This window comes from Grampus griseus, assembly GCF_964374135.1.
Source record: "Grampus griseus genome assembly, chromosome: 11".
Taxonomy (NCBI): Eukaryota; Metazoa; Chordata; class Mammalia; order Artiodactyla; family Delphinidae; genus Grampus; species Grampus griseus.
This window is the reverse complement of record NC_139005.1, coordinates 854,199-872,574: the sequence shown is the minus strand read 5'-3', so window position 1 is coordinate 872,574 and position 18,376 is coordinate 854,199. Positions and strand designations below refer to the sequence as shown.

At 59.6% G+C, this 18,376-nt stretch overlaps 1 protein-coding gene across 5 annotated transcripts; it reads left to right on the top strand.

Moving 5' to 3' along the window:
• The first annotated feature begins 242 nt into the window (after nucleotides 1-242).
• On the top strand, nucleotides 243-18,166 carry IL17RA (interleukin 17 receptor A). 5 transcript variants are annotated; one of them, XM_082665830.1, is made up of 13 exons: nucleotides 243-403; nucleotides 6,304-6,328; nucleotides 6,984-7,130; nucleotides 7,809-7,921; nucleotides 9,408-9,534; nucleotides 11,014-11,061; nucleotides 11,175-11,338; nucleotides 11,888-11,971; nucleotides 12,194-12,278; nucleotides 13,444-13,455; nucleotides 13,725-13,826; nucleotides 15,089-15,130; nucleotides 15,609-18,166. In XM_082665830.1, exons 1-13 carry the CDS (start codon nucleotides 254-256, stop codon nucleotides 17,051-17,053), a joined length of 2,544 nt encoding a protein of 847 aa, XP_082521956.1. In that variant the 5' UTR covers nucleotides 243-253; the 3' UTR covers nucleotides 17,054-18,166. The 5 variants fall into 5 exon arrangements, with proteins under 5 accessions (XP_082521956.1, XP_082521958.1, XP_082521957.1 ...); XM_082665832.1 differs by lacking the exon at nucleotides 11,888-11,971; XM_082665831.1 differs by lacking the exon at nucleotides 13,444-13,455.
• Nucleotides 18,167-18,376: the final 210 nt, after the last annotated feature.

Genomic DNA, 18,376 nt, shown 5'->3' with positions numbered 1-18,376 from the left:
CGGGGAGGAGCGCGGGGAGGAGCGCGGGGAGGAGCGCGGGGAGGAGCGCGCACCTGGGACGCACGTCGGGGCGGGACCCGCGGAAGGACTATCCTGGCCCGAGCTCTCCCTTCTGCGCTTCCCGCCCGGGGCAGGTCTGGAAGCCGGAAGCGGCCGTGTGGGAGCTAACTCGGGACTCAGCCGAGGTGAAGCCAGGGGCGCGCCCTCGCTGTGCCCCCAGCCCGGGCACGAGCCCTCCGCGAAGGCCGGAGCCATGGGGGCTCCGCGCCGCCGGCCGCGCGCGTCCCGGGGGCCCCCGCCGGTGCCGTCGCTCCTGCTTCTCCTCCTGCTCCTGTGCGGCCCGGGCCTGGGTCGCGCCTCCCTGAGGCTCTTGGACCACCCGGCGCCCGTGTGCACCCAGCAGGTGAGACCCCGACGCATCCCGGGGGGCGGGGGCCGGGGGCGCGGGGCTGCCGAGTGACAGGAGGTCCGCGCAGGGTCTCGGGGGTTCCGAGGCTCGGGCACAGAGCGGGCCGCCGTGGGGAGGACTCCCGGAGCGGCGGGAGTTGCTATGCGGACCCGGGAAAACACGGAGTTTGCTGGGAAAGATCGCGCAGCGCCGGTTGCACAACCTGGGCCGGCGTCCCAGCGGCGTCCCACACTTGGGGAGGGCCTCGGAGGAGGCGCGGCCGGCCGGAGGCGGGGCGCGCTGGTTAGTAAAGGGTGGGGAGAGGCCTACGGAGGGCGAGGTGGGAGCGAGCCCGGTTCCAGCCCGGGTCCTGGAACCCTCCTCCGCCGGAGCCCGCGCTTCGGGGACCCCGCGGCCGCAGCGCCTGGCGCACGGGCCCCGGGGCTGTGGGGGCAGCTTCCGGGGAGAGTTGTGAGGGCAGAGCGGTGACCCCTCCGGCGCGAGCCCTGGAGGCCGCGTGGACCCTCAGGACGCCGCCCCTGCGGCCGCCACCGACCGGGTCTGGGGTCCCGCTGGTCTGTATCCGCCGGGCAGCTGCGCCGCTGTGCCCACAGGAAGCGACACACCCACCGACGGGTAGTGGCCTTGGGGTGGAGGCCCGGCTTCAGGGAAAAGACTCCCCTGCGCTCCTCTTGTTTTCCTCGGTCCACTCCCCTCCACCACTGGCGCTAAGAAATAACCCTCAGTATCTGAGTCAGAGGATGTGAAACAACCGAAGCGGTATTCCTCTTGACCTAATTTTGTCGAGGATTCACCACAAGAGGGTGGAGGAGGGTCAGCGACTGTTTAGCAGAAACTTTTCTTTTAACGTGAATGATTTGGGGACCGTCCTTGTGACTCCCACTCCTGGGCAAAGCGTGAGACCCACTCAGCAGGTCCTTCCCTTGGACTCGGTTCATTTGTCAATGGCCACTTGCCAGGCGCCTGCAACATACAAGGTCCTGAAACGACAGAGCCACACTCCCTGATGATGACCAGAGGGGTGGTGAATCACCCCGGAGCCTGGAGCCAGTGCTCTCGGTGCAACCAGTGAGTGTACAGCATTCCAGGGAAGAGAGAAACTCCTGCAGCCTAGGGTGCTCTTTGCGGCAGAGAAGACACTTGGGCGGCCCTCCAGGACAGAGGTCTGGGGCGTTCCAGGAGGTGGAAAGCGCTGAGCCAAGGCCCGTGGGGGGGCAGGCTGAGGACTGAGGGGTCTGAGTGGCAGGAAAGTGAGAGAAGCATCGGGGCATGAGGGAGGGGCTCCCCTGAGCTGAAACGGCCTGACCTCAGTTGCTCAGCGGGAGCGGGGGGGCTCGGCCTGATGGGGGTGTGGGGTGGCAGAGCGGGACCCCCGGCAGATTCATCTGCACCCCCCGGGCTCTGCCTTCCCACCCCCGCCGTACACCTGGCCACACACACACGCCCCCCACGGCCCGCGCCCTGAAGAGAGAGGAGCGACGCCCTCCAGATTTCCCTCCCTCCGCTGGCGCCTCCGTGGACAGAGCACCATGTAGCGTCAGGGGACGCCCGCACTTGACCCCGGAGGACCTGGGTTTGCATCCTGACTCCACCGCCTACAGCCCAGTGCTGCAGGCGCGGGACGTGGGGGCTGACAGATGGTTGTGGACCGAATGGACGAAGGGGAGGGTGAGCAGCTGAGTGACGAAGCCAGCTCTGCCTGCGAGGCAGTGACAGGCGGAGACCAAGCAATGTTGGTTCCAGTTGCTTGGATTTAGTGCCTCAAAACCCAGGGGACTCTGAGTCCCCCCCACCCATCCGATCCTTACTGGAGAAACTGTGTTTCCCTGGGGGACCCTTCCCACCTGGGCCTTCTCAGCTTCCCATGACCATGACCGCCAGCCCAGAAGAAAGCCCGCAACTTGGAGGTGGTCGGCGGGAGTGTTAACGCCAAAGTTTCTAGACGGGATATGTGTTCCTTACAAATTCTTCTTTTCCCAAGCACTTGCAGCTCTGACTGGGGGTGGAACGGCCGTGGGTTTAACCCCATCTTCTGGTCGCCACAGCTTTCGACCGTGATCCTCCCCGAGTGTCAAGTTGTGTGGTGTGGACACCGGGCAGTCGGGGCTGCGGTCAGTGCATCACCGCAGAGTTCATGGGCTCCTCCACTGGCTGCCAGCCTCTGTGTGAGATGTGACAGATAGCACATAGCATCAGCAGCAGGGGACGCGGCTGAGTCAGGCCTGGGCCTCGGGTGGAGCTTGTCTCTGAGCCGCCCTGCAGCCCCGGCCAGTCCCTCCACCGCCGTGACCCAGTGTTCCCGGCCATTCAGGGATGACTCTTGCCTCACGGGGTTGTGGGGAGATCACATAACACGCTGGGCGGACCAGGGGCTTGTGCGCTGGGTGTGCTGGGGCAGGAACAGTGGCCTGCAGCTTCATGCCGCCTCTGTGCCGGGGGTGACAGGCACACCTTCATTCAGAGCTCTCAGTGGGCTGCCGGGCTGGCACCATGCACCTGTCTCGGAGACGCTGGGCGGCCGGCCAAGGTGGACCAAAGCAGAACTGTGTGTGAGCGCCCAGCCCACTTCTCTCTACCGGGCTCTCGTCGATGTCCGTGGAACTGTCTGAATCCTTCCTTGTAATCTTCACCACCGCAGATGGAGAGGGTGGGCCCACCTGCTGCGAGCGCCCCTTTTTATGTAGAGGCCACGTGGCCATGGTTAAGAGCGGGATTCTGGAGCAAAACTGCACGGGTTTGAGTGTCAGCTCTGTGGGGCCTTGGGCCACTTAGCTGACCTCCCTGTGCCTCAGTTTTTTCATGAATAAAAAGGGGATGATGGTACCGACCTCATAGGACTGTTGTTAAGATTAAATGACACGTGCGTACAAAGTGTTAGCGTGATGCCTGGCACAGGAGGAGAGCTCGGTGCACACTGGCCACAGTCATCATCATCGTGGGCATCCCCTCCTGGGCTTCTGCAGGAGGCCCTGACATAGTGCTGTTCACAAGTTCACAAATAATGTTCTGATCCTACTGCTTTTTAAATTAAAATGGGCATTTGGGCTTCCCTGGTGGCGCAGTGGTTTAGAGTCCGCCTGCCGATACAGGGGACACGGGTTCGTGCCCCGGTCCGGGAAGATCCCACATGCCGCGGAGCGGCTGGGCCCGTGAGCCATGGCCGCTGAGCCTGCGCGTCCGGAGCCTGTTGCTCCGCAACGGGAGAGGCCACAACAGTGAGAGGCCTGCGTACCGCCAAAAAAAAAAAAAAAAAAAAATTAAAATGGGCATTTGAAACAAAGAAATGAGGGGTGATTTGTTGGAGGGGAATAAAGCAGGGTCTGTCCTGGTGGTATCCAGAGGAGATCCTGAATGCATTTTTTTACACGATTGAAAACATTACATTAATGTAAATTCCTTATAGAAATTAGATTATAAGAAGAAAAAGTCTGCTATGGCTTCCCCTAAACAAATTCATGTTTTCATTTGTCTGTCTCACATTTTAATCCTTTTCTTTGTTTGGAATAATGTCATAGATGAAATTCTACCTTATAATTAACTCTTATCAAGGTGATATGTGGTGATCCTTTTAAAATGGTACAAAGATGTTTAAAACAAAACCCAGCAGGTCCCTGCCCCCCCCACAATCCCTAAAACAGTTCCCCAAAGAGGATCACTTATACTACTTCCAGTTATTTCTTCTGGCATTTGCCTCCATACTTCTAAATGTACTTATATTGTTATTCTTCATTTGTCGATTTTAGATATTACCTACTGATTTACAATAGATGAAAATTTAAATTTCTTACATTACCTCCTCCCACTGCTTCCCCTCCCAGTCTTCCCATTGTGGTTCTATCAGTGCTCAGTGTTTGTTTGTTTGTTTGTTTGTTTTATTTGGTTGCACTGGGTCTTACGGGTCTTAGTTTCGGCAGGCAGGCTCTTTAGTTGTGGCATGCAAACTTTTAGTTGCGGCATGCACGTGGGATCTAGTTCCCTGACCAGGGATCGAACCTGGGCCCCCTGCATTGGGAGCGTGGAGTCTTAACCACTGCGCCACCAGGGTAGTCCCAATGGTTAGTGTTTATACTATAACAAATGCTAATCTTCACTGCTGAGGCAAGTATGTGTGCTTTGGTTGTATTTCTTTTCTGGTATCTCTTTCCTCCTGGAGATGATAATTCCTTTCATTCTTCACTTCCGTAATTTTCCATGTAACTAATGTTGGTTTTTTTCTATGAGATTTTGTCATATGTGTTTGTCACATGGCAGATATTCCATCAGTTTCATTCTGTATTCTCCAACCCCAGCCTGGACCGATTACTCCCCAAGCCTGTGGCAGTGGGTCAGTCTTCCTTCTCAGAGGTTAACTCCCTCATTTTGCTGGAGCATATCCCGCAGTTTCCTAAGTATGAGGGTGTGAGAAGTATAGATAGATGAATCGATTTTTTTTTTAAGTCTTTATGTGTCTGAAAATGTCTTTATTCTCGCCTCACACTTTTTTGATAGTTTGGCTGGGTATAAAAATCGCAGGTTAAAGATACTTTTCCCTCAGGATTTTTAAGGCACCGCTTTGCTGCCTTCCAGCCCACAGCACAGATGCTAAGACAGCCAATGCCACTCTGATTCCTCTCTGTGTATCGCCTATTTTTTTCTCTCTGTAAACATTATGATTTTCTCTTCACTCCTGGTATTCCGGAAGTCTCATGATGGGCCTTGGTCTAGGCCTTTTATTCATTTGCTGTGAAGGCCATTCAGTGGACCTTTTTAATTTGGAAATAATCAGTCCTAGAATTTCTTTTTCTTTTCTTTTTAATTTCTTCCCTCTATTTTCTGTGTAGTCTTCTTCTGGAAATCTAGTTAATCATGTCTTATCACTCCTCAATTGAGTCTCTAAATACTCATATATTGTTTCTCCTATTTCTGTTTGTATTTGTTCTACTTTTGGAGAAATTTCCTGAATTTTATAGCCCAGGCCTTCTGTGGAATTTTTTATTTTCAAGATTTGTTTTGATTCTCTGCTTGCTCACTTTTCCACAGTACCCTGTCCTTCTCACGTGGATGAAGTGTCCTCTCTTATTTCTGTGAAACTGTTACATTTTGTTTGTTTTAATTTTATCCTGTTCCCAGCATTGTCTTATTTCCTCCAAGAGCTTTTTTGTTTTTTTAATTTGGGGGGTTTTGACATATTTTTCATACAGGAAATCCTTCTCAGATAGCTGGTACCCTTTGGCTGTCTGAGAATATCTCAAGACTGAGGTCCCAAAGGCTGACTGGATGCCCTGTGTAGACGGGCATTTTGATCACTGAACTTACTGTAAGGGTCAGGCTGGTGGTGAACGTGGCCTGTCTGTTGGGCGACTCTCAGGTGTCGAAATCCAGAGGTCTTTTCTCTGGGCCTGGCTGCCAGCATTCTTTTTTTTTTTTTTTTGGCTGCACTGGGTCTTTGTTGTGGCACCTCTAGTTGTGGTGCACAGAGTTCTCTAGTTGCGGCACTCGGGCTCAGTAGCGGCACGCGGGCTTAGTTGCAGTATGTGGGATCTTAGTTCCCCGAGCAGGGATCGAACCCAGGCCCCCATGCATTGGGAGTGTGGAGTCTTAACCACTGGACCACCAGGGAAGTCCCCATGCCAGCATTCTGATATCAGGGCAGGGAAAGAGGCTAAGGTGCCTCCCAGCTCCTAAAGGCACTCAGAAAATGCCAGTTCCATTTGCCACGTGCTATGCCCACTTCTCACCCTGTGTCTCCTCAGTTGACAGGAGAGAAGTGTGGTCCCTGGCCCCGAGAGTGTCCCTCAAAGAGAGAGGGAGGGTGCCTGTGTTTCATTCTTGAGAATGAGCCCGGGGACGCCAGAGCCCGGCTTGTGGATTCAAGTTCTTTCTTGTCTGTGATTACCTGCTTCTCTTTTCCGCAGGGGCTGAACTGCACAGTCAAGAACAGTAAGTCACCGGTTTTTGTTTTTCTCATGTTGCCGCGATGAAGTGCTGACCCCGCGCTGAGCTGACGAGGGTCCCAGCCCCCAGCAGGAGGACCCCTGAGATTTGGGGCCGCACCTGCACCTCCGTCGAGGACGTTCATCGTGCAGCAGTCAGGATGGGAGGCACAGGCCTGTCATTAGGATTTTCTCTGGGGTGCTACCCTGGTGAATGTGTAATACGACTCTTTCGCCAGAGCTGTCACCCTGAAGTGGGCGACACCTGGGGTGGGACCTTGTCTTGTGTTTTAATTCAAGGAGGAGGCGCACAGTTCAAGTGTCTGTGCTCATTAGGGACCCCGCACATGACAATAGGGCAGCTCTTCTGGTTGCCCCACTCTCCTGCCCCACTTCCAGCCACTGCCTCCTCTCAAAGCCAAGGGCATGCTTTGTCGTCTCTCCTAAGGTGCCCTTTAGACATCAGAGCTTTGCCGTGACCCCAGACAGGCATCGGGAGAGCGAGCAGGGCTGGGCAGCTGAGAGCACAGCCGCGGTCTCGGGCACGGCCTGACCGTGAAGGCCTGGCTCCCTGGACCCCCGAGAGGTGTCTTCTTTGGTCTGCGTCTTTGGTTTCTTGCAGAGCCTGCCAGCCTCTGATTTCTGCCTTTCCTGGCCCCCAGGTACCTGCCTGGACGACACCTGGATCCACCCTCGAAGCCTGACCCCCTCGCCCCCCAAAGACGTGCAGACCCAGCTGCGCTTTGTCCACACGCAGCAAGGACACCTGCTCCCCGTGGCTCATGTCGAGTGGACGCTTCAGACAGACGGTGAGTGGGCGTCTGGACGTGCTGCCCACCTCCGGTGAGCCCACAGATTGGACCGCCCGGCCCTCCCCCCAGACTCAGAACTGGGCTCCCAGCCCTGTGCTCAGACGCGAGGGGCCAGTTTAGTGAGAGGACCCGTCGTTTCAGGCAGTGAGTCCTTTTCAGTGTTTGGATGTTAACCCACGATCCTTCAAGGAAGGCCTTTCTTCAGCCTAAAATTTTCGTCACCCCGGAAAAGGCGTCAGGTCGTGAATTGTCTGACTGCGGGGCTGGCCTTCCTGACAGCAGTGCCCCAACCTCTCAGGGGTGGGTGACCAGGGCGCCCAGACCTGTGGACGGCCTGGGGGAGTTCTCTTCCTGAGGCTCCAGCCCCGCTGACTGCTGCGTCCTCTTCAAGTTCGGGGACACCCCTTTGACACCCACAGCGTGTCGCCAATGCCCTAGCCACGAATTTGCAGAGCGTTCGCTTCGAGCCCTGGGTAAAGTGTCGCTGTCCGTGTCCAGCGGGGTAGCTGTCCACGAGGCAGTGGCTAATACAGCCCAAAGGGAGCTTGGAAGGAGCAGGAAGCAGAGGGCGGGTAAGACGGGCAAGCGTCCCAGACGGGACGTGCTCCCCACCACCCCGGCGGTTAGTCATCCTTGATCTGCAGCTGCGGCCCCTCCCCTCCCTCTGCCCTCCAGCCAGCATCCTCTACCTGGAGGGAGCGGAATTGTCTGTCTTGCAGCTGAACACCAACGAACGTCTGTGTGTCAAGTTTGAGTTTCTGTCCACACTGAAGCATCATCACAAACGGGTAAGACTCCAGCCGGGGCGGGGGGCGGGGGCGGGGATGGTGGTGACCATTGGGGAACAGCACATGCACGCGCGCACATGCGCACACACGCCGCTCTTCCTTCCTACCTTATGTCGCCGCTCGCTGTTGCGGCTCTGTGACCCACGCCTGCCAGCCTGCCCTGTACCTGGGTCAGCCCGGGGCCTCCAGGAGGAGAGGCTCTGCCCAGACCGGAGCTGCCGTGGTTTCTGCTGCAGCTGCTGCCCCTTTTGCTGCCCAGAGCCAGAAGTGGATTCTCTGTGAGTTTGGTTAGAGCACTGATGCTCAGCGCGTGGTCCCAAGACCAGCAGCATCACCTGGAGCTGTTAGAAATGCGGGTTCTAGGGCCCCACCCAGACTTCCTGAATCAGAGGCTGCGGGTGTCTAAACAGCAGCGGTTGGTGGTGACAAGCGATCCAGGCAGTCCTGACCCAGGCTCATCTGAACACGCTGCTTTACGTCTGGAAAGTGGCCGCTGGCAGGGCTCCCACAAACAAAAGCAGCAAAGACAGATCCCCTGTCCCGTGTTTAGTGGGGACCCCCAAACTACTGCTGGAGGGTGGTGAGGACCAGGGACCCCCACGGACTCCACCAGGGAAGTTGGAGTCAGCGTGTGTCACCTACACCATCCAGAAAAGGTTTGCGCAACGAAGATGCTGTCAGGCCTGGGCAGGGGGGCGGGGGGGACCTCGTAGCCCTCTCGCTGCACTTCTGTGCTCCAGGATGTTCTCAAGAGACCCCTGGCTTTCCCATTTAAGGAGGCAGAGTCACTTAACAAGTAGTTTTTAGCTGCCCCTTGTGTGCTCTGGAGTTGGAGAGGGCCGATGAGGGAGGGGGCTCTTTCGTCTTTCCCCAAATTCTCTTGCTTTTGGCTCCCACTGTCTCCTGATGAGGCCAGATCTAGGTTTTTTAAAATAGGCAAGAAAGGGACTTCCCTGGTGGCGTAGTGGTTAAGAATCCGCCTGCTAGTGCAGGGGACACAGGTTCGAGCCCTGGTCCGGGAAGATCCCACATGCTGCGGAGCAACTAAGCCCGTGTACCACAACTACTGAGCCCGCGCTCTAGAGCCCACGAGACACAACTACTGAGCCCATGTGCCACAACTACTGAAGCCCACGTGCCTAGAGCCCGTGCTCCGCAACAAGAGAAGCCACGGCAATGAGAAGCCCGCACACCGCAACGGAGAGTAGCCCCTGCTCGCCACAACTAGAGAAAGGCCGTGCGCAGCAACGAAGACCCAATGCAGCCAAAAATAAAATGAATTAATTAATAAAAAAATAATAATAATAGGCAAGAAAGACCAGAAGAAACGAAAAACAGAGAAACAGATGCCTCCGACTTGGGAGCTTGCTGTAGTGGTTGTTTTCTCCCTCTTTTGACTGATCCTTTGGGGGTGGATGGGGTGCACTTTGGGCCCAGGTGGGTGAGAGCCGTGACCTGTTTGCCTTCCCCTTCTCCCATCTCCTAGTGGCGTTTTGCCTTCAGCCACTTCGTGGTGGAACCCGGCCAGGAGTACGAGGTGACCGTCCACCACCTGCCTAAGCCCATCCCTGACGGGGACCCAAACCACCAGTCCAGAAACTTCCTGGTGCCCGGTAAGAGCGCCCCCCCCAGCCTTGCCTTCACCCCTCACTTTGCAGTCAGCCTGTGGGACCCACGGGACAAACAGGTGCAGGGCCAGGTTCTTTGCTGAGTGGCCACAGCCTCCACTCCCTGAAGGCGGAGCCCGTTCTTGCGACACAAACAGTGGGTGTTGGCCCACGACCCAGGAGCTTCACGGGACCCGGAGTCCCTCCACGGGGCTGAAGACGCACGTTTCCTGCCCAGAACGTGTCAGGAGCACAAGCCAGTCCCAGGAGAGCTGTGGCCCTGCTCCCAGCCCCGCCCCAGCTCTCAGTTCCTCATTCTTCCCCCACGTCCCACCTGCATTTATCCCACGCCTTCCCCTCTTGCCACTACTCCTTCCTCCTGGGACGCCTGGCAGGCTCATCTTCCAAAGCATCATTTGACGTGTGTGCACCTCTGGGGTGCATCTCTATCCTCCCCAGCATCTCTGCCACTGCCTGCTTTTCTCATTGTTAAGAGCCAAGCACACCTAGACTCCGGCCCCTTGAGAACAGGGCCTGGACCCCACACCCGCCTGTGCGCCTCCAGACGCCCACAAGTGGCCCTGCATGTGGGAGGTGATCGGGAAGTGCTTGTTGAAGCCTTCTTCATCTCCAGAGCACCCCCTGCTCACACACGTGCACACATGCATACTCCTGTATGTGCACACACGATCTGTTCACCCGGCTTTCTTGCCCCTCGTGTCACTCCCTGCTCCCCGACATTCCATCATCTTGACATATTCGTGACGTGATATTACACTATTTGCTTTTACGGTCTCTCCCACTGGAATGTCATCCTTGGAGGGCAGGGACTTTGTCTCACTCACCACCGTATCTCCAGGGCCTAACACAGGGCCTGGCACGTATCGGGGGCTCAGCCAGTATTTGTCAAATGAGTGACCCCCCCGCCCCCTCCCCTGTCCCTAAAGCGGACTGGCTCAGCCCCTGTCACTTGCGGTGATTCATGCCTCTCTCGTGCCTTCTGAAACCAAAGTACAAACGTTGCAGTCAAAGAAATGGAGGGATCAAGAAGACATCTCCAGAGGAGTGGTCCCCACGGGCTCCCTGCGTCCGCAGCACCATGGAATCACCTGGGAACTTGTCAGAAATGCAGCTTCCCAGGCCCACCCCAGAGGGGCTGAACCCAAGACTACTGTGAGGACATGGGAAAGTTGGGGAAATGCTGCCGTTCGCTGAGCGGGACACAGTCCTTCTCTCCTCAAGGGCAGAGGCGGCTCAGGAGAGGGAGCCCCGGGGCAGAGGAAGCAGGAGTGGACCAGGACCCCTCGGTCCCAGGCCTGTGGGGCCTCTGGCCCATGGCAGTGTCTGTCCTGGGGCTTCTCTGAAGGGCCAGCTTTGAGCAGGCTCCCCAGAGGCAGAAGGCTGTTAGCTCTGGTGTCAGAGGCCCCGCAGGAGCCAGCTTTCCAGGGGAGGCGCGTGACGGTTGCACTTTTTCCCGGTCCACAGACTGCGAGGACCCCAGGATGAAGATGACCACGCCCTGCGTGAGTTCAGGTAACTGGCGGGCAGCCCTGTGGGGGGCTTTACTTGGGTGCACTCGCACACACGCACACCTGCACGCGTGCTCGCCCCTCACTCCCGGCCGCGTCTGTGCCCCTGGGGGACAGGCAGCCTGTGGGACCCCAACATCACTGTGGAGATCCTCGAGGCCCACCAGCTGCAGCTGAGCTTCACGCCGTGGAACGAGTCCACCAAATACCAGATCCTGCTGGACAGCTTTCTGCCCGCGGAGAACCGCAGCTGCTTCCGGCGCGTCGTGGATCTGGACGCGGTAACTGCTCTCTCTGCCGCTCTCCTAACCCCCCCAGCTTGGCTCAGAGCCGCCTCTCCAAGCCTCAAGGCCCAGGCGCTCAGGCTGTGCTGGAGGGCGTGACCTGGGCTGCCGTCCTCCCTTCCCACGTGTGACTGGAGTGTGGCTGGCGTGTAGTTGCTCCGACAGCTGACGGGACATGGCTGTCTCTGCCCTGCACGCCCGGCCCTCTGTCCTCCCCTCCCCCACGTTTTCCTGGTCCTCTTTTTGTTAGCCTTGTTAATTCCATTATTGCAAAAAGGATTTGAAGACTTTAAACTGTGGACGTGAAGGCAAAGGGGAGTAGAGGTGAGGCAATAAGATGAAGGCAGGGCAGGGCCAGTGCAGGACAGGTGAGTCCGTCCCCAGGGTCCCCAGCGGCCAAAGCCAGCGGGGCAGCTGGGTGCTGGATGCAGTCCTGAGTCCACACAGCCACGGCCCTGGGGCGGGGCCTGCCAGCCTCTCTCCCTGGGGCCTCCTGGGGGCGCATCCCAGCAGAGGCCAGGGCCTCACTGCCCCTCTGCCCTGCAGCCTGCACAGGAGGCCACCCGGCAGTGCTGCAACGTCACACTCCCCCTGCCAGACTTCAGCTGGTGCTGCCGTCACCACGTGCAGGTGGGGACAGGGGTGGGCACGGGGTGGGCGGCCCGGGGCTCGTGCTCCCCAGCGACCCAGCACCGCTACCGCCTGGGATTTCCTGCCCGGCCCCTGGCCTCACCTGGGCAGGGCCCTTTGCCCCCTCCTGCCCAGCAGCTGCGGGGACGTCCTGGAGGGGCCGGCGGGGTCCGAGGTGGGCCACGTCCCCCTGCCTCTCCTCCCTGCGCTCTGTCCTTGCAGATCCAGCCCTTCTTCAGCAGCTGCCTCAACGACTGCCTCCGACACTCGGTGGCCGTGCCCTGCCCAGGGGTCCCACACACCCCAGGTGAGACGCACGGCGGCCGGGGCGCACCCGGGGGAGGGCGGGCGAAGGTCAGCCGGCCGACCGAGCCCTGACGTCGTCCAGGCCTGCGCTGTGGGGCCTTAGAGAGACTCCAGGTTGGACTCCTGACTGCCTTTCGTTAGCTGTGTGGCAAAGCACTTAACCTTTCAAAACTTCCGTGATTTGAAAAATGGGGATTCTTATTGTCCTAGTTACAGTCAAGGACCGTGTAGTGAACAGGGTGCTCTAACGTGTCCATTTCTAGTTCTCACAAACTGTGAGTCATAGTACTACCTGCTAAGTCCTGTATACTAGGTGCTGTGCACTGTAGTGCTGTGTGCTGCGTACTGTGTACTAAGTACTGGGTACTGTGCACCACAGTATAGGTACTGTGTACTATAGCGCTAAGTATATTTTACTGTGTGCTAAGTACTCTGTACTGGGTTCTGGGTACTATGTACTTTGTACTAAGTGTGTACTGTGTACCTTATACTGAGTGCTGTGTACTAAGTACTGTGTACTACGTAATATATACCATGAAGTGGAGACTCCCTCCCCCAGGTTCATAGGTGAGGAAACTGAGGCACAGAGATGTCAGGCACCTTGTCCAAGGTCACACACCGAGGAAGTGGCAGAGCCCCGGTTCTGACCTGAGCCCCCAGCGCGCTGCCCACTTCCCGTTCAGAAGCCTCCTGCAGCAGACGCCAATCAAAAAGCAGCGGAGGGGCTTCCCTGGTGGCGCAGTGGTTGAGAGTCCGCCTGCCGATGCAGGGGACGCGGGTTCGTGCCCCGGTCCGGGAAGATCCCACGTGCTGCGGAGCGGCTGGGCCCGTGAGCCATGGCCGCTGAGCCTGCGCGTCCGGAGCCTGTGCTCCGCAACGGGAGAGGCCACAGCAGTGAGAGGCCCGCGTACCGCAAAAAAGAAAAAAAAAAAAAAGCAGCAGGCATTGCACTGGCCTGGACGGAACCCGGCCTCCAGGTGGAGGCAGGCGTCTCCCAGTAGGCCACCAGCTCAGGTGTCCCCTGTAGGTGGTGTCGCTAAGTTTACTAACCTGTACAAAGGGCTGGGCGTCGGGCCAGGCCGTCAGCAGGCCCCGGCACGGCACGCGGGTGCTGGGTGTGTGACTGCTGCTAGTAACTGAGAGTCTGTCCTTGGTTCTTATTGCAGACGCCGTTGAAGGTAAGGCCGACTCCTCCCAGTCTCTGCCGCCTCAGGGGACACAGAGGTCCCTGTGTCCTGGAGTGGAGCCAGGCAGAAAGGCTGTACCAGGAGGCGGCCCTGGGTGGTGGGACCATGGCCCATCTTGGTGTCAGGGAGGACCCCCCAGGGTGGGCGGCTGGTTGAGGACCCCAGGGCTGGCACAGCAGAGAGGGCAGCTCAGGGAGGGCAGCGGGCGGGCAGTGTCACAGGCCTCCCTGCCACGCCATCACGCTGTTCTCCTGCCACAGACCACATGCCCCTGTGGGTGTCCAGGTGCATCCCCGGCCTCTCCATCCTGTTCGTGGGTTCCGTCATCCTGCTGACCGTCTGCCTGGCCTGGCGGTTACCGGGTAAGGCCAGGGGCTGTGGGCCCACCTGGGGCTTGCCCTCTGCCCCGCCTCTCTTCCCGTGCCCCTCGTCCCTGCACCAGCTGGGGGACTGTGCTCACAGCCCCACGCATCCCCGCCCTTCAGCCTGTTAATAAGCATCGGTTCCCTCCGGCTGCGGCCCTCTCTGGCCACGTTTTAAGCAGGAGGAAACATGGGTCTTTGGGGTGGGGACTTAGCCTCTCCCTGCCCCTCCACAACCCCGATCTGGGAGGCCGTTTCCCCGTGACCACAGCTCACGCTGGGGAAGATGACTAGCCGGGCGCGAGACCTGTCGAGAGGGTCCTTCCCTGGGAGGGTCCCGCGTCCAGGTCTCTGCAGGCGTCGGGAGGCCGCCTGCTTCTCGTGCTACACGTCTGACCTTTTCCCGAAGCGGCCACTCCTCGGGGCGAGGGAGGACCTCAGAGTTCTAGGCAGAGGCCCAAAGGGTGGGGCTTGAAATCAAGGTTCCAAACGTCCGCCTTGGCCGCATGGCTCTGGTGAGTCAGCCCTGCTCCACGGGCCCTTCGCTGCCTCCAGGACGAGTGGTCACTTCAGCACGCTGGTTTACCTCCTCACCCCAGAGCACCAGCAGGAGGGACTTCCCTGGCGGTTCAGTGGTTAGGCCTCTTCGTTCTCATTGCCAAGGGCCTGGCTTCACTCTCTGGTTGGGTGACTAAGATCCCACAAGCCACGAGGCGCGGCCAAAGAAGAGAAAAAATACCAGGAGAAAATGTAAGGGGCCCAGTGGCACTACTGCTGGAGGCATCTCGGAAGACTTTGCCTCCTGAAAGGACACGTCTGGGGAAGGGGCTTTCCCTGAAGGCGAGCTCTGCTTGGGGATGGCCACTGTTGGGGTGTAACCTCCCAGGCACCGTTCTGGGGGTCCCAGCCAGGTCAGTGCTGCAGACCCAGCACTGTGTGACCCAGCTGGTGGGGTGTGCCGGCCACTTCACACATAGACCCATTTCACAGAGGAAGAAACTGAGTTTCAGAGGCGTTGATACCTCCCGCAGGTCACACAGCGGTCATGGGAGGGATGGTCTCCCTGCAGAGGCCCAGAGCGTCTAAGAATGCTACCTCGACCCCTCCCTTGGTCGGGAGTGGGGCAGAGCTCCCAGCAGGTGCCCCTGTGAGCTGGTCCCTGTTTCTCTTCCAAAAGAGCCGTTCTGAGCCATCTTGTAAGATTTGTGCTTCCTGCAAGGACACTTCTGGAGTATCACTTCTGGCATTTCTTTTCCTCTCAGGGTCCCGTCACGGAAAATGTGAAAACGGCAGCAAATGCACAGGTGGGCGCCTCCCGGCTTGGGCGGCCTGGGCCTGGGGTGAGTCTGTTCACAGCGGCCTGGAGGGGCCACCCAGTCAGCTCCTGTCCCTCAGGAGATGACACCTGCCGGGGACCCACCTCTAGCTCCGAACAGAGGGGACCTCAAACAGCGAGGCTGGGCACCGTGTTTTGTGAAAAGAGGTCCTCCCGAAAGCAGCTGTGTGTAAACGGGCCTTTGTGTCTTGTAAGGAAAAAAGCAATTTTAATTAACATGGAGGCTAAAGGCCAGATAAAAAAGGGAGACTCTTCCCCGAGGGCACAGGCTGTTTCACAGGCAGCCAGCACGTCGAGGCCGCCGACTTGGGCTTATTCTGAGGTCTCAGCTGCGTTCTGGGGGCTCGGGAGGCTTCCGGCCAGCCGGGCGGGGCTGTCCCCGGCCTGGGTGTGTGGTCAGCGCCGACATGCCTGAACCCTCGGCCTGGCTTCTTTGTTCCCCTCAGACGTCCCGCCCGCTGCCACCAGCCTGAGCCCCCCACCCCTGAAGCCCAGGAAGGTCTGGATCGTCTACTCGGCTGACCACCCCCTCTACGTGGACGTGGTCCTGAAGTTCGCCCAGTTCCTGCTCACCGTGTGCGGCACCGAAGTGGCCCTCGACCTGCTGGAGGAGCAGGCCATCTCGGAGGCGGGGGTCATGACCTGGGTGGGCCGCCGGAAGCAGGAGGTGGTGGAGAGCAACTCCAAGATCATCGTCCTGTGCTCCCGAGGCACCCGGGCCAAGTGGCAGGCCATCCTCGGCTGGGAGGACGCCGCCGTCCAGCTTCGCTGTGACCGCGGGAAGCCCGCGGGGGACCTGTTCACGGCGGCCATGAACATGATCCTGCCGGACTTCAAGAGGCCGGCCTGCTTCGGCACCTACATCGTCTGCTACTTCAGTGACATCAGCTGCGAGGCTGACATCCCCGAGCTCTTCAACATCACCTCCTGCTACGCGCTCATGGACAAGTTTGAGGAGGTCTACTTCCGCATCCAGGACCTGGAGATGTTCGGGCCGGGCCGCATGCACCGCGTCGGGGCGCTCACGGCCCAGAACTACCTGCAGAGCCCCAGTGGCCAGCAGCTCCGCGAGGCCGTGCAGCGCTTCCGCCGCTGGCAGGCCCAGCGCCCCGACTGGTTCAAGCTCGAGAACCTCTGCCTGGCAGACGACCAGGACCTCCCGTCCCTGGACGAGGAGGCCTTCGAGGAGCCGCCGCTGGGAGGAGGGATCGTCCGACAGGAGCCGCTGGTGCTGGAACCCACCTCCCAGGCCAGCCTGCTGGTGGAGCTGCTCCTTGCGGGGGAAGGAGGGGGCCCGTCGCGGCTGGAGCCCCAGCCTTGGCCCCAGGAGCAGCCGGCGGCCCAGACGCTCCAGACCACGGTGGTCCCGGTGGACGGGGCCCCTCCAGCGCAGGCGGTGGAGCCCATCCTTCGGGCCGTCAGGAGCGGTGCCGCCAGCCGGCTGGCCCTGGCTGGGGGAGACGAGGCCTGCCCGCTTCTGGGCGGCTGGGGCCCGGGGCGGAACAGCATCCTCTTCCTCCCCATGCACCCCGAGGACCCGCCCGTCCGCAGCAGCCCCACGGGGCGGCCAGACGGCTCCATGTTGCCGTCCCTGCAGCAGAGCCCGCGCTGCCAGGATGTGCGCACGCCCCCTGGGGGGGAGCAGCGGCGGTCTGTGCAGTCCGACCAGGGCTACATCTCCAGGAGCTCCCCGCAGCTCCCGGACGACGCCGACGGGGACCGGGGCGGGGGGCCGGGCGGGCAGCCGCTGTGTCCCGAGGGCCTGGAGAGCCTGCGAAGCCTGCAGCTGCTGCTCTTCCTCCAGGAGCTTCGCAAGAACCCTGGCCTGGAGCCCAAGGGGCCGCCGCGTGGGGCCTCCCCTGCCCAGGGTGGTGAGCACGTGTGTCCGTAGGTGTGCACGTGTGGACGTGTGTATGCTCATGTGTGAGATGTGTACCTTTAAAACGTGAACATCTTGGGGCTTCCCTGGTGGCGCAGTGGTTGGGAGTCCGCCTGCTGATGCAGGGGACACGGGTTCGTACCCCAGTCCGGGAGGATCCCACATGCCGCAGAGCGGCTGGGCCCGTGGGCCATGGCCACTGAGCCTGCGCGTCCGGAGCCTGTGCTCCGCAACGGGAGAGGCCACAGCAGTGAGAGGCCCGCGTACTGCAAAAAAAAAAAAAAAAAAGTAAACATCTTGGCTCTGTCCCCTTAACCTTTCTTCCCGTGACCGTCCCCGCGAGAACCCACAGCCTGTTCCCAGGAGCTAATGGCGGTGTCCTTGGGTGTCCGTCATTCGTTCCTTCAGCCTTTATTTTGTGCCCCGCATCGCCCTGACCATCAGGGAGCTGCCCTTCCAGTGAGAGGGACGGGGTAGCACACGGGGTGGGGCGCGAGATGCAGAGGCTGCCAGAAGCTCGCCCGGGGCCGTGAAGTCCGCAGAAGGGGTGCCTGGCCCAGGGGGAAGCTTCTGGAGGAGGACGTGTCTGAGCCGAAGGAGCAGCTCGTTTCCCAGGCTGAGGGCTGCAGGAGAGTGGGGCAGGGCCGTAACCGAGCCTGCCACGGAAGGCGGGGCAGTGGGCGCAGCCTGGGGAGGCCTCGGGGCCAGGCTGGGTGCAGCGGGGGCTCCTTCACCAGGATGAGCTGCTGCCGTCAGGAGGCTGAGGGCCAAACACACCCAGTCATTTTCGGAAAGAGACCAGATAGAAGTGAGGGTCGTGGCGCCTGACGGCATCAGCATGGCGTGAGCCCAGCGTGGCCTCGGTCAGCGGGAGACCTACGGCCGAGGGTTCTTTCGGAGCCGCAGGCTGGGCCCCTGGGCTGCAGCGCCCGAGCTCGGGAAGCACAGGGAGCCCCCAGCCCTGTGCACGCTGGGGTCCCCACCCTGGGATTCAGGGTCTCTTTGCCTGTACCTGAGTCCTGAACTGGAGCTCCAGGCTCCTGCACGGAGGAGAGGATTCTGAAGTTCAGTGGGAAATCAGATACCAGGGTGTGCGCACGCGCGTGTGTGAAAGAGCTTATCAATGAAGGAATGAATAAATTTGTTAACTCAGAATTCCTGGCGGTCGAGTCACACGTTGCTATAGGTCAAGAAGTTCCTCGTGGCAGAGGCCTTTCTCGTGGTGAGGTTGTGGCTGGTAGCAGCAGGCCTTCGAGGCCCAGGCCCCGGACGGTGCTTAGCTCACAGCCAGCCCGCTGGTAGCAGAGGACCAGGTGCGGGAGTGCTATAGACTGG